We start from the raw sequence: 13,752 nt of genomic DNA on the forward strand, positions 1-13,752 counted from the left end.
AAACAAAAAATCCTGTTTAACTGCTTCTTGCTGATCCTCTTACTAAAATTGAATTTTGGACAATTTATAGTTAACGACGAAATGTTTGTCAAATACAGGTTTCTTTTTATCTGTTTTAATCATATCTAGCTCATAAATCTAAACGTAGCAGCTCTTCTACCGAGCGCTGGCTAATCAAGTTACTATCGACAAATATTTGCAGTCTAATGCACTTAACAAGCTTTCCCCCAAAAGTAAGTATCATAAATATTCCCGTCGCACCAGTTCATCCGATCCTCCATCACCGATAGGAACAAACAGAAAATCGTGGGAATCCGTAAAACCTCTGGGTTAATAAAAAGAAGATATATTCTTATCCCACGCACATTAGATAGCACGAACCGCTATAATCCAGCAATTTGTCAACTGACACGAATCCGAAGAATTTCCTTTCTTCCTCCGACACGTTTCAAACGAGACTGTAACTGCGATCCGTTCCATTTTTGCCCGACGGACGAGCAAAAATCGAGCAACTTTTATGCAGCGTTGCAAATTTTCTTATACCTCGAATCGATTGTTCGAAAAAGTTGCCGGTTCGTGGCACAAGGATAGCCGAAACGAAGGGACGCGTGGCGACGCAGGGCACACCGATACACCAACACCTATTAATTTCTCTGTTCCTTTCGCAGGTTGGTCGTTTGTCACTGTCAGGCGATACTATTAAACCAGGTGCTGCTACGTGCCGTTTGATCGCGAAAATTATTGCGGCTGCATGTGGAATTGTCACGGTACAAGTAGCGCTCATGAGGAACCGTCTTTTGTCGTGACAACACTAACGTGTACTCGCGAATTCTAGATGCCCGTGTACGTGTACGTTCTCGATCAAAAATAAGTCATTTTTGACGAGGTAGGCCGGCAATCATGCGGCATTACCAGCAATAAAGAGGCAATCGAGGATATTGGGTTACAAGCGTTCGTGGAAACGATCATTTTGTTAACTCCGACGCCTAGATGCACGATTTTATTAGCTTCTACTCGGAAATTTCCTCTTAGGATTTATATATGTAAATTAACGCTACGTCGTTCACGAGCAAGTAACGTTCGATTGAAATTTATCGATAGAAAAATTCGAGTATCGTGAATTTGACCGTGTTTCTTGCAAAAAACGTTCCATCGAGAAATATTGCCAGTTGCAATTAATCATGTGTGTGTGTGTATGTGTGTGTGTGAGAGAGAGAGAGAGAAAGAGAGAGAGAGGGAGACAGTTAGAGCGTTCACCCCCTAATTTCATTTCGCCCTCGCCATGAAATGAAACGTGTGGTTTAATTAAAATATATTTAGTCGTAAACTTTAAACCTGTTACGAATAGAAAAACACAGTGTTCCGTGATTCATTTTTCTGAATGGTTCCGACCAAAGATAAGGCGTTTGAGTGAAAGAACCCTATCGCGTAACAGTAACAACGCGTCTCGAAGAAAAATACAAAGCAAGATCTCTATGTGCGTTCCGAAGGTTTAATAATCCAAGTTCCACAAGTCGGGAATATTCTCCATCGGACAAGGTCTTTTGTATTACGAATCTAACGAGACTGGGATCGATCGGTACGCGAAGATGTTCTGGAACAAAAGTTCGTCTCCTCTGGGTATCGTTCGAGTACAGAGCTCTCTGCGTTTGTTCTAATGACAAACTCGACGCTGTTCGTCGCACTCTTTAAAGCACAACTTCGCCATCGTTCGCTAATGCGGAACGATTTAAAGGGCGTGCGCGTTTCATTTCGTTTTGTTCCGTTTCGTTTCGTTTCGCAACACGGCAATAGCAAGGAACGTTACCGAAAGAACGTGGCAGTGATCCAACTTGGCAGTTACTCGTTGTACTCGTTAATTACGAGAACGAGCCGTGCAGATCCTTGATTATCGCTGACGCTAAGAGTTCCTTGGATCGCACCGAGTCCAACTGCATCATACTAAATAGCCATTTACATGTGTCGAGTCCTGCTCTTCTCGAGATTTCGCTCGACTCGTTTCCCCTCTTCCTGCTGCACGAAATGAAAGGAGAATCACGTCCGCGAGTTTGTACGCGCCGCGTTACAAGCGAACTGACTCAACGTCTTCTCGGACAAAGTACCACCACTGAAAAACTGTTTCACTCGCGTCGCGTCGTCGTGATCGACTCGAAACATCTACGGATATCAAAAGAGAAACGGAAAGTGGCCACTTCCGAGCGATCGGTCTCGGAGACACCGTAGATTTACTATTCCCCAGATGGAAACGATTTGCACCAGCTAAAATGATCGATACATCCACGGAGAGCAGAAGCAGCGAGGAGTCAGTTCCACTGGGTCACTAGATGCCCGATACACTGGAGCTTTCGTTCGTTAGGAGTCTCTTTGATGGTCGCTGGCCTGGCTGCTTTCTCGTCGCTGTTCGGTTAAAAGCAAGATCGAGGGTGATATATAAAGGGTTGAAGGTGGTTGCTGCTGGTAAAGACGACGCTTCTTTCCTCGGTCTCGCTCGCTTCCCTTTTTCTCTTCTTCGTCTTTTGCCTCTGTTCGATTACGTAAAGGAAAAGCGATGTTTGCTCGTGTCCTTATTGGAGGAAGGCTTCGTGATCGACCAGTCACCTCGCGAACGAACCGGCGTGCAGAAGCAACAGGAGCAACGCGAGTGTCCTCGTTGCCGCGCCGCTGTTGCTCGAGTTGCCGTGTTGCATGGCCGCTGGATGTTCTCCTGTAACAAGCAAAAAGCCCGGAATTACCTTGCGAACTAAATCAGTCACGACACATTTTGATTAACCTATGGGGAAGCTACGCGTGTTCACTGATTATTTCTTTCGCTTATCAGCTACTTCTGCAAGGTCTGCCGGTGACGTTGCCCGAATTTACGAATAATCGATTGCAACGAGACTGTGAAATCACGTTGTTCCCGAGGTCGACGTTCAATCAGAAAATTGGAAGCATCGACAACAAAGAGATCAAATATAGAAGCAAGATATACCACTATCTATCAATCGTTACTCGCGTCGAAAGTGTTTACAAAGAACGAAATGAAAATTGTCGATTCGATCTAGGAATTTTACTAGTTTTACTAGCAACTAGTTCGAGCGTAACGAGTTGGCTTTCGTACAACGTTGTTTAATGAAATTGCGCGCGTTTATCGAAACAAATATCGTTATCGATTTCCTACGAAATTTCCAACAATGGCTACGAATCGGTAGAGTACAAAGGATGCTGTACACATTTTTTCCCACATTTTCATTCTTCAACACGCGCGCGAGTACACCGCGTCGTCGACGACGCTGCATTAAACGACAAAGAGAAATACTAATAAATAACTGGAAGAAAAGCTCGCGCGCGCGGTACAACGTGGCATTCTACCCGTACGATAGTTTATATAAGAGTTTCATTAAACAGCCGCTCGACTCTGTTTTCGATCTACTCCGTTGGCTGTTCATCGGGTCTGGCTCTCTCCTACCGTCTCCTGTTCCTCGCATTTATGTGTGTCTTTGGGTTTATACTTGCAACGAGTAACGGCCCGGGGCAACGCCATGGCATTTCTGTCACGCGTATATTCTTGCCTGCTAAATGCGGCAGGATGGCGCAGAATGCCGAGAAAATCGGCTACCAGGGGATAAGCCGACTGAATTGTTCGGGGATGACAAATATAGAGGCTCGTAGGAGTACCGCCTGGTGTATACAGTGTACACTGTACACTGTAGAGGCGCGTACCAACGTGCACGTGCACGTTATCAATTTGAGAACGGCTGCGTTCCACTTTACGATGCTTCGACCAACTTTTTGGCCAAATAGTTGGAGGAACGCGTTGTTATCGTGCGCTCCGACCAGGGGGAATCGAATACGCTGCCGAATGTATATGGGAACGTGTGCGTTGCTTCGAATCGAATTTTCCGAGTTCCGATTGAAAGTTACGTGGCTGCGTATTGTCGAGGAAATTTCCCCCATCACCAGCAACGTAAACGCATGGTTAGTCGTATCGTTATTGGACGGTAGCAGCTTCGCGTTGGGATTACGCGAGGCGAACCTCGCGGTCTGTCAAAGAACGCCGAAACACATTTTTCAAAATTATCCGACCAATTTATTTACCCACGAGTAAGTTTTTGTCTTCGATGGGTTCAAACCATGTTTCTCGCGTTTCTACGATGTTTGCTTTTAAGGTAATAAAATGGCTTTTAGCGACGATCGATGTGTTTTAATTTCATCCTTAGAACCGACTTGTTTTAAAGCTAGCGAATTTAGACCTGCATAGTTGACCGATCAAGTTTGGATCGTTAAAAGTTACCGAGTATTTGGAACGTAAATAAATAAACTAATTTGAATAAACGAAGAAGATATGCTATCAATGGTTATCCATTCGTTAGTCGTCTAACCAACAAAGAACTGAAGTTTACGCCACGGTCGTTTCAAATTTCTCAATGGCATTCGAAGATCGTCTTGAAGAAGGTAGCCTGGACTATACGATATTTAGAAACTTCACAGATGGCGTATAAAATATACAAACGATGTAAACATTGTAATTGTCATTAGCGTACAAAGCGATTTAATAACATTTCTGACGTTATTCGTGTAATTGCTACGATTATACACCCCCTTAATTTAATTTGCTAATTTATGTTCTCTCTAGAGGTGGTTTGCCGATACTGAAAATTATCACGATATACCCTGGAAAATCATGGAATACAAATAATTTTAATCGAGTTATTAACATTATTGCATATTATTAAGGGCGTATTCGATATAATACATTAATTATTACGTATCAACGGGACAATTTAATTTAAACTTCTGATGATCGCGCGCATCGAAGTTAGTCAACGTATCGTTAGTCAACGAGCATATTTTTTTACTGATAAATATTTCGACATCTATAAAAAGTATGTAAATAGATGAAATTTCGATGTACGATCGTGCGAAACGTCAATACGCGAACATACGAATACACGATATCGACGATTAAACATATGGGGAATTCAAACAAAAGAAACATATCGCAATATAAATTTTTACATTTATATTTTCTTTGATGATGGAACGCGTTCGTCAATGTTTATAAAGTTCTATCAATTTGAACTAGAATTTAACGCTACTTTTCAAAGAAATTTATCCATGGCGGAAGAGAATCGAGTTCACATACCGAATTTACCAAGTTTCGGCGCGACTATCAGAAAATTGGAAAGGCTTATACAAAGTATCGGGCAGAAAATTCGAATATCCGTTGCAGCATGTAACCGGAGCCGGAGGGCATTCCTTCAACGAACACCTCTGCGATTTCGCCTTTCCTTTCCTCGAATATATTTTTTCTCGGAACGTTCCGCGGCGACTCGGCCTAATTTACGGTGGGCGATTCGACGAACGGCCGCGCGTTGCAAGAAGCACTCATTTTTCAGTGAAAACGACCATCAGCATTCCACGGAAAAAAGTAGCAAGCCACAGCTGCGGAGCGACGACGAGTCTCTGTCGTTGCAAATGTATTGGCAACAAGAACGGTCAGCTTTTACTCCCGACGTTGACTGAATCGAATTTAATCTCATTTGTTGACGAAAGCTCGCTTGTCTCGAGAGTTCACCATTCCTCGTCTTTCGTTGCTTATCCTGTCTTTTCTATTTTTCTCTATATCGATTACATAGTCGAACGTCTAATGAATCACCGCGGTAGTAACTTCGCTACTAATATTTAATATCGAAGCCAATGGAGGACGGAAAAGATAGAAAAACTTTTGGGACAACGGTTAAACGTCGAATAATTTATTACCGCGTCGAACGACCCACAGTTTTCTTCGTTCGATTCTAAGTAAATAGGCGAAATCTCACGAATAACTCGCAAAAGTTTTCAACCGTAACAAGACCGTATTCGTCGTACGTTCGTGTCGAGTGTCGAGAGTGCGACGTTTAGACGCGCGTCTGATTGTAGACGTTGCATTGTCGGAATAACGGGACACGGACCAAGGCAGATAGAGTTCCTATGGCTTGTCCAAAGCGTCGATCGACATTTGCCAGGGCCATGGGTCTTGTCGCAAAACAACCTCTTACAGAATTCCGTCGAGTACCAATCTCCGAGGACAAGAATAGTCCACTTACCCTCTTTTTCTGAGAAACGCATTGGAAGGATGAAAGAGGACAGAGCAGAGACTGCACGATTCCGTCTAGGGACACCGCGTTAGTTTCTGCAACTTGCCCTGACAGAATAAACAGAATCAGAGAGCAGCGCAGTTCGATTCGGCAAAAGTTATTGCCGCAGTCAGGCTTCGGTTGTAAAGTTTTCAAAGAGCAATTAGATTCGAACTATCATCCTAAATTATCAACTGTTCGCTATTCTTATTAAGTACACCAATAATAATCTGTATACTGCTCACATTTGTCGTAACTGTACACGAAACATATCGTACGATACCCTGTGGTACTCGACGAATAGCAATTGCCAAGTCTTGATAAAAATTTAATAGAACGGCTTTTAAATAAATACGTCGATATCGAACGATTGATATCAAGAATCTTGAACGATCAAAGCAAATACATATAATAAAGAAGGATTTCGAAGTATTATTATTGATTATTTTGATTCATATAATCTATAAATATTCAATATACATAAATATTTAACAGGTCAGCTAAATATTCATGATTTATCGTGACAGATGAACGATCATTGGTTTAGAATAAAAAGCACGATATATATTGTGTCTGAGAATATTTTCTTTCTTGTTGTAAAGGAATAATCACAAATTGTACGTATTTTTTATACGATGATACGTATTTTTCTTTCATTTAAATCGCTTTAGGTATTGTTCGCATTTGCGGCTACTGAAAGATCATAGGCTTTAAGCATTTTCGCGCACCAGTTCGGCACAAAGGATCTCGTTAAATTAGAAAGGCTACGGAAATTTCGAAATTCTCGGGTAGGATGTCTCTTGAAGTCTCTTTTTAAAAGGATGAAAAAGTTTATGGAATCCGTCAGGAACACAACAACTCGGCAAAATACACTTGTCTCGCTTTAATTTCAGAGAAGTACACTGCATCCTGCCAACTCGTCCCAAGTATTTTACGAAGGAGCACGACATTTTCAACACGCGTCGAGGCTGCGACTTTCCTCTGGAAATTTACGAGACAATTTTGACAATTGCGATACATGTTTTCGAAATGTCTTTCTCTTATCGAATGAACGTATGCATTTTGCACGGATGCGCGAAGAAACAATATTAAAGAACGTACGTACGTTCTCGTTCGAAAACCGATCAGAAACGTCGTCGAATTTTATTATATAGAGAACTATATATAGAAATCGGAAGAGCAGGGGAAAAGTTACTCAATGCTTTGTCAAATCTACGAGAAAGTTTCTTGAAAACGTTTGCGATTTATGACGGCCTCGCGGCTCACGGGACTATTATCCTGGAAAATATCAAGTTCTTGAGCAAGCTCGTTCAAGATTTTAACAGGTAAAGTAATCCGCCATACGAAAGAGATCTACGTGGCTATTACGTTACCTAGCGACACTCGGATAATATTAAATTACCTACTATACATAAAGTGTTTGGCGCACTTTCAACGGTATACGTACGTACACCTAAGATATAACTAAGTAAATAATAAACACGTAAAGTAAGAAGTTGGATGCAACTTCGATGGATGCAAAATCGATTTAAATGAAATAATAGAGCGTATAGAGTGTATAAATTGAAATGCAACGACGCGATAATTTATGTCGATGATATCGTTAGTTGGTCGATCAATCGAAGTATTACATAGTAGCTGGAGTGCTGGTTAGAATAACGTGCATACGTTACGTAATCCATCTAGCGTATTCCCAAGCAGTCTCGGCATAAACTTCTTAATGTACATCCTGAATGTACACTGCACACTGTGCACGCATGCTGTTGAATAACAAATGCGAGCTCACCTCGCGCCAATTGCGTAGAAGAAAATTCCTTGCTGGAAAAGGGAGGCGTAGCATGGGGCAGCGCTAACGTTCCTCCGTAAGAAGAGCACGTAGCTGAGAAGCGAAACTCTGTAAAGTAAAGGTTGAAACACGGTGGCGGCAGGACTAAACGGCAGAGAACAAACTGCGCTTCCACGGGCATTAATCAAGGCTGGAAATCGCGAGAAAGTGCTTAGGATTTCGAGGGTTTGAGCGAAGTAACCGAAGCTTACGTAACGTTGGCTGTGTATCGGCGTGTGCAGACTGTCGGCTCACGGTTTATGCTTCGTTTTAATGCTTCTACACCGATGTGCATAATCTTGGTTTCCTTTTGGTGCCAAGTTCACATTCCTGCGTATGTTGCGGTTTCCTTATACTACGTGTCATGCTCGTTCTAGTGTATTTACGCCGTCTCCTCACGATCCTTACCATACGTACGACTGTCGTTAACATCGAGGATTTGGCTTATTACACGCGTCTACGCGAACACGGTCGAAATTAATTATGCGATACTGGTAACAAAGGCGCCGATCTGCGACAGACTCGCGACATCTGAAACGCTTTCCAATTTACAACGGAGACTTTTACCTAGCAACTTGCGACGTTCGCTATTTACGTAGAATATAAGTCTGACGATATTTGACGAATTATTTGTAACATACAGTTGGAAGTATATTTTATTTTGATAAGTAGATACGTATTTCGTTCGTCGATGGCGCAGCAGAGATTGACAAAGATCTCTCGTAGAAAAGAGTATTTATTTGATGGATGCTAACATCCAGGTGGCACAGTCTCAACAGCATCATCAATTTTCAGTGAAATCACACGTGAGTTCGCTCCCATGTTGCGTACTACAGCAGTTCGCTGTTAGAACCAGCGACAATCGATATTAGGCTACAAGGAGTTAATTTAACTTGGCAAACTTAAGGACAAACGCAGCTATTCTCATAATTTTGCGCGCATCATAGCCAGTGCAGATTGAAATCGTCCGTACCAAATGGAAAATGAACGCGGATGTTACACGTGTTTACGATATTCTTTCGTTACGATATTCCTTTCATTGAATAATTGATTATCGATTATCGAAAATAGTGGAATATGTTTCGCACGGGTTTGGCGATTCAGCGTGATTGAAATTGGCATAAACTTGCGTTATACGTTACGTTTATACGCACAAGGATATTTGCGAGAAAAATAAACGGTGGATATGTTGTAAAAAATTGTATTTTTTTCGTGGATTCAAGTCGAGGCACATAAATAACGTACTCTGATAAAATTAGTTTGGCCAAAAAATACTTTTCGGTTGAAGGTGTATCGAATTACATCAGTGGTGGCAAAGGTTGGACTTTTGGACACGTATCGTACGTGAAAAGTTCAAAGAGTGCAATTTTCCTGTGCCTTTACCACGTAGCCCGGTTTGAGTTCCAGTAATCCAATCAAATCTGGAGACGTAAAGAGAGTCTTGCCGCGTTTGCACTGGCCCGAGTTTACAGATGATAAAAACATTCGAAATCGGAAAAACTTGGGCGCCAGCGAGACTCTTGGAAAAATCGTCACGAAAGTCGAGTCGAGGATACTTTCAGCGAAAGAGCAATCTAACCAGAACTGTCGAGAACGGGCACACAACTTTCTCCAACTAGAAACAGAAAAACTTCATAAAGAAGAATGATCGACGCGGCCGATGGTGTTCCATTTTAGGTAGATTATGTTCAAAACTTGTGATTATACAATTGGTGCGTATAGCGTTATGATTTAACGATTCAACGTTTAACTTTTACCACTTTATAAATCTCACAAACGCTACATTCGTGTCGTTGGCATTTATATTTGTTCGACGTAACAAATGAAAATAATGTTCGGTTGCGAAGCGTGAATTATTTTAGCGAATGGAAGAAGTTGGTGTTGGCTTGAAAGCGAAGATAATTATACGCTGAAACGGAGCAAGGGAGCAAGAAAGGCGAAGGTGAAATTTCTTTTCAGCGTAAAGCGTTTCAATCAAAATGTAATTTTGTAGCCAAGAGATGCTGGATTACAGGTAAACCGTTTAACCAAGAAGTTTCTTGAATTGAAGCTTGGTAAATACTTGTAATGCTATAATACCTACCTCACAGTTGCGACATTAACGTTCAACCGCGAAACAAGTTGTTCCGATTAGAATCACGAATTGTAATTATACGCGAAGAATGAATTCAGATGGTCTATGTAATTTCGATATAAAGCTACATATCGACGAAACAAACGAATCAAATTTTGAGCAAATGTACATTTAACTCTCATATTTCTTTTTTTATTGTCTCAAGAATTAATTATTCGAGTTCCGTTATAATTACAGGTAGGGAATTTTGCCGTGTAAGCATTTGAATTACACTTTATATAAATCATGGCCCGACTTGCGTCAAGTTTGCTGGAACTAACCGACAGTTGCATTTTATAGTGAATAGTTGCGGCGTGGTATGAATCAATATTAGCTTTACGGCGAAATTATTACTGCGCATATTAATGCTAATGTTTATCATTCATAGTATGGTCGCATTTATGTCACCGCGAGTGATACTCAATATATGGACAAGTATTGTCAGTAAAATTGTACTTAACGTATAGGTCGCACTTGCAATTAGTTTCAGAAGCGTCGAATTTTGTCATATAAGTAATACACGCCGTTGAATAATTTATGTCATCCTCAATGGATGATTAATCCTATGTTCGTAAAACGAACACATGCACTACGAACACGTTAATTTATACGCGCTTAATTCTTGTAACAAGGCAATCAATGATATTACGGCGCGGAATCATTCGCGTGATTCCATAAATATTAATTCCGCTTTAGATTTATAAATTGCAACGGTATGCATAATACATTATACGTAATTATTATTTTACTTCTTGCGAACAGATTCTTCGACAATATTCCGGGCCAATAACTTTCTCAAATGCAATGTTGTACGCTCGAGTAATTTTTCTAGTCACAGATACGATCGCGTTTATAGTAAATGTACTGTAAACACTATACATGTATGCGTATAGTAACTGCATTTAATATCTAACATCTGAATAATCACCTTGAACGCTCCCCAAAAGAGGAAACATGCTTTTCCTTCAATGAAATTAGCGGTAAAACACGACGACATTAATAGATACCCGTACGTTAGTAGTTAATTATGCAAGAGTTTAAGACGCTTAAAATCATAGTAAAAGACGTAAAAAAAAGGTCAAATGCAGCGACTTAAAAAAATGGTACCTAGTATAGAACACCGAGGAAATTTGCAAGGAGCCTCAAAAAACTGTATTTTTATTATAAAAATTATATTTGAATAAAAGGGACATGCAAACAAATATCATCCTTTCTTTTTATCTTGTATCATGTTGTATCTTGTTTTATCTTGTATCATGTATACGTTATATATATTCTTGTATCATGAATACGTGAATCACGTACCTAAAGCTTATCCTTTGTGATTCCAATGAAAACAGCGAACGCATTGGACCCAGTTTTCGCTATTGTAATATAAAAATAAATGCAATTCTGTATCATTATAGTCAGTAGCAGCGCCATTGATATGTTGCGTGTTAAGTACACTCAACCTGTTCCATATCGGATACACGCGTATTTCATCGAAAAAATAATAATTATACTAAAAAAAAAAAAAAATTTAACGGTACATTTCCTTTCAACGATCAAAAATAAGCAAACCTCAAATACCAATTTGCTTGTCTTTTGCTCTTAATATTATTAAGAATTTATTTGAATTTTTCGCTTTCTAATATTTTACATTATTGATTTCGTTAGTTACTTGCCGCGATATTGCAGCGTTTCATAGTAAGCGCAGTTACCGTATCGTCGAATTATTTTATAATTTTACCGATGTGATTTATAGACTTGTTCCTTGCTACATCGTATTAAACACTTCGATTGTGGATTATTGCATGTTTCGTGGACGGAAAGTATTCCAACGAAAGGAAATTGCGAGTTCACGCGATCGAGGCTAATTTTCCAGCAAACGCGATCGTAGGAACGATCACGAGAGAGAAGGTAAAGAAAACAAAAAGACAAGTTTGGAATATTTTCTTTTCGTTTCTGGTTCGACGGTAAAAGTATTTTTAATTAAAGAGTTCTTTCGTGGCTCGAGGCAGTTGTAAAAAGTCTTAGCGTACGGTTCTATCGAATTTCGAGCGAAAATCGATACCTGGGACACGGTAATTAACAAGTTTAAGATGAAGTTTAAAAGCCCGTCGACTTGCCTCGTGTTTCAACGTAAACCGTATCGTTCGAAATTCGAAAATGTGAACGAAGGAAAAACGGGGAAAAAAAAAACGAAGAGAGATGGAAGGGAGAGAGAAGGAAACCATTCTTGACACTCGGTCGGATCTCACGTACCATCAAGCAAATAACGTTTCGAGCCTTTCTCGCAAATAAAACTGTCGAGAGTTTCGTAGCGTTCGTTTTTAATTTTCCGGCGAAAGACGAAATTGAATCTGCAGAGTGAATAAAGTATGCAAGCGTTCCGTCGAGATCTGACCAGCCAAGTAAATATTTAATTAAATTTCTCAACAGCCGCGGCTTGAACACTTGCGTTGTTTCCACGCCTCGTTTAAAACACCGTGTCTCTATTTGATTACGTTCCTCCTTCAATTCCTGCTGTTACTTCTCTAGGATCTAATACGCTCTCTATCCCTGTTTCATCACTTTCTGTCCAATTATTCTGCCTGAATGATTTCACTGGATCTTCCGTATTTTCATTAACGCATACTTTTTTCTTCTTTCTTCTATTTTACCGATCCATTTAATGTTTTTTAGTTTCTTGGCTTCACTTTTATAACGATATGGATTAGCTTTCAAAAAAATATTAGAGGAGAAATGTACTCTACCGAGCAAAAGATACCCCGTTTCTCTGTTACTTCCTTTTTACCCCTTTAGGGATGAAATTTTTCAAAACCGCTGAAAAACTCGTACAGATTTTTAAAAGACACCTATGCGTCAAAAAGGAACGTTGTAACTCCAAAGGGACGGTTCTATAATTCACGTCCGAATCTAAATTCAACCCTTCAGGAGTTGAACAGGGCAAAATCCTGAATTATGTTTCTATGCATTTGTACGGCTAACGTTTCTAAGCTAAACCCAAATCGGAATCTCATCCGGTCAAAGAGATATCGAAGAATCCGTAAAAACACATTTTACCCCTTTTCATCTCTTTAGGGGATGAATTTCAAAAAATCCCTTCTTAGTGGGTGCTTGCGTCATGGAAGGAATATATTTCCCGAATTTCATGTTCCTAGGCTTAGGAGTTTAGACTGTGCATCGATGAGCCAGGACATTCGATTTTATATGTATAGATAAATATACATTTCGAAATCTCAATATTTGTTTCTTATTCTAAATATGTAGCTCACGCGATAATCGTTTTTTGTTTCTGATATCGAGTGTGCCACCCGGAAGGATATTTTTCAAGGCGTTCTCCCTATACGATGGTGCAGTTTCGCAACGAATGTTTACTTACATTTTTACTTACTGAAAAAATATTGTGTTATAAAATAACGATAGAATAAACAAGTATTTTTTGTTAAATTTCCAAAAAAAATAGGTTTTCCTCAGGCGTCGCATTATGAGGACCCCTTAATTCTAACATGTTTCGATTATTATTACCATCGCTGCTGTAAATTTGGTATTATACGCGTATTTCTTTATTGATTCGAACAATATTGATATTTGTGTCACGCTACGAAAACGGTTCCATTTAAGAAAATGGATCTTGTTGAGAAATTTTATTGCGTGAACAGTAGCCCTTGGCAGTGCCTTTCTTCATTTCGTATCGGTCATTCGACGCGGATAAATCGTTGTTAACAACTTTC

The 13,752-nt window shown here is 40.1% G+C and overlaps 1 protein-coding gene across 6 annotated transcripts in view; it reads right to left on the bottom strand.

Moving 5' to 3' along the window:
- Positions 1-1,350: 1,350 nt before the first annotated feature.
- LOC100749877 (basement membrane-specific heparan sulfate proteoglycan core protein) overlaps positions 1,351-13,752 on the bottom strand; it is a 263,394-nt gene continuing 250,992 nt past the window's right edge. For all 6 annotated transcript variants that reach the window (XM_033319796.1, XM_012383426.3, XM_033319795.1 and 3 more), the window contains one exon: positions 1,351-2,704. In XM_033319796.1, coding sequence (XP_033175687.1) covers positions 2,595-2,704 — 110 coding nt within the window. In that variant the 3' untranslated portion in view covers positions 1,351-2,594. The remainder of the gene's footprint in view (positions 2,705-13,752) is intronic.

This window comes from Bombus impatiens, unplaced genomic scaffold (assembly GCF_000188095.3).
Source record: "Bombus impatiens unplaced genomic scaffold, BIMP_2.2 scf_0217, whole genome shotgun sequence".
Taxonomy (NCBI): Eukaryota; Metazoa; Arthropoda; class Insecta; order Hymenoptera; family Apidae; genus Bombus; species Bombus impatiens.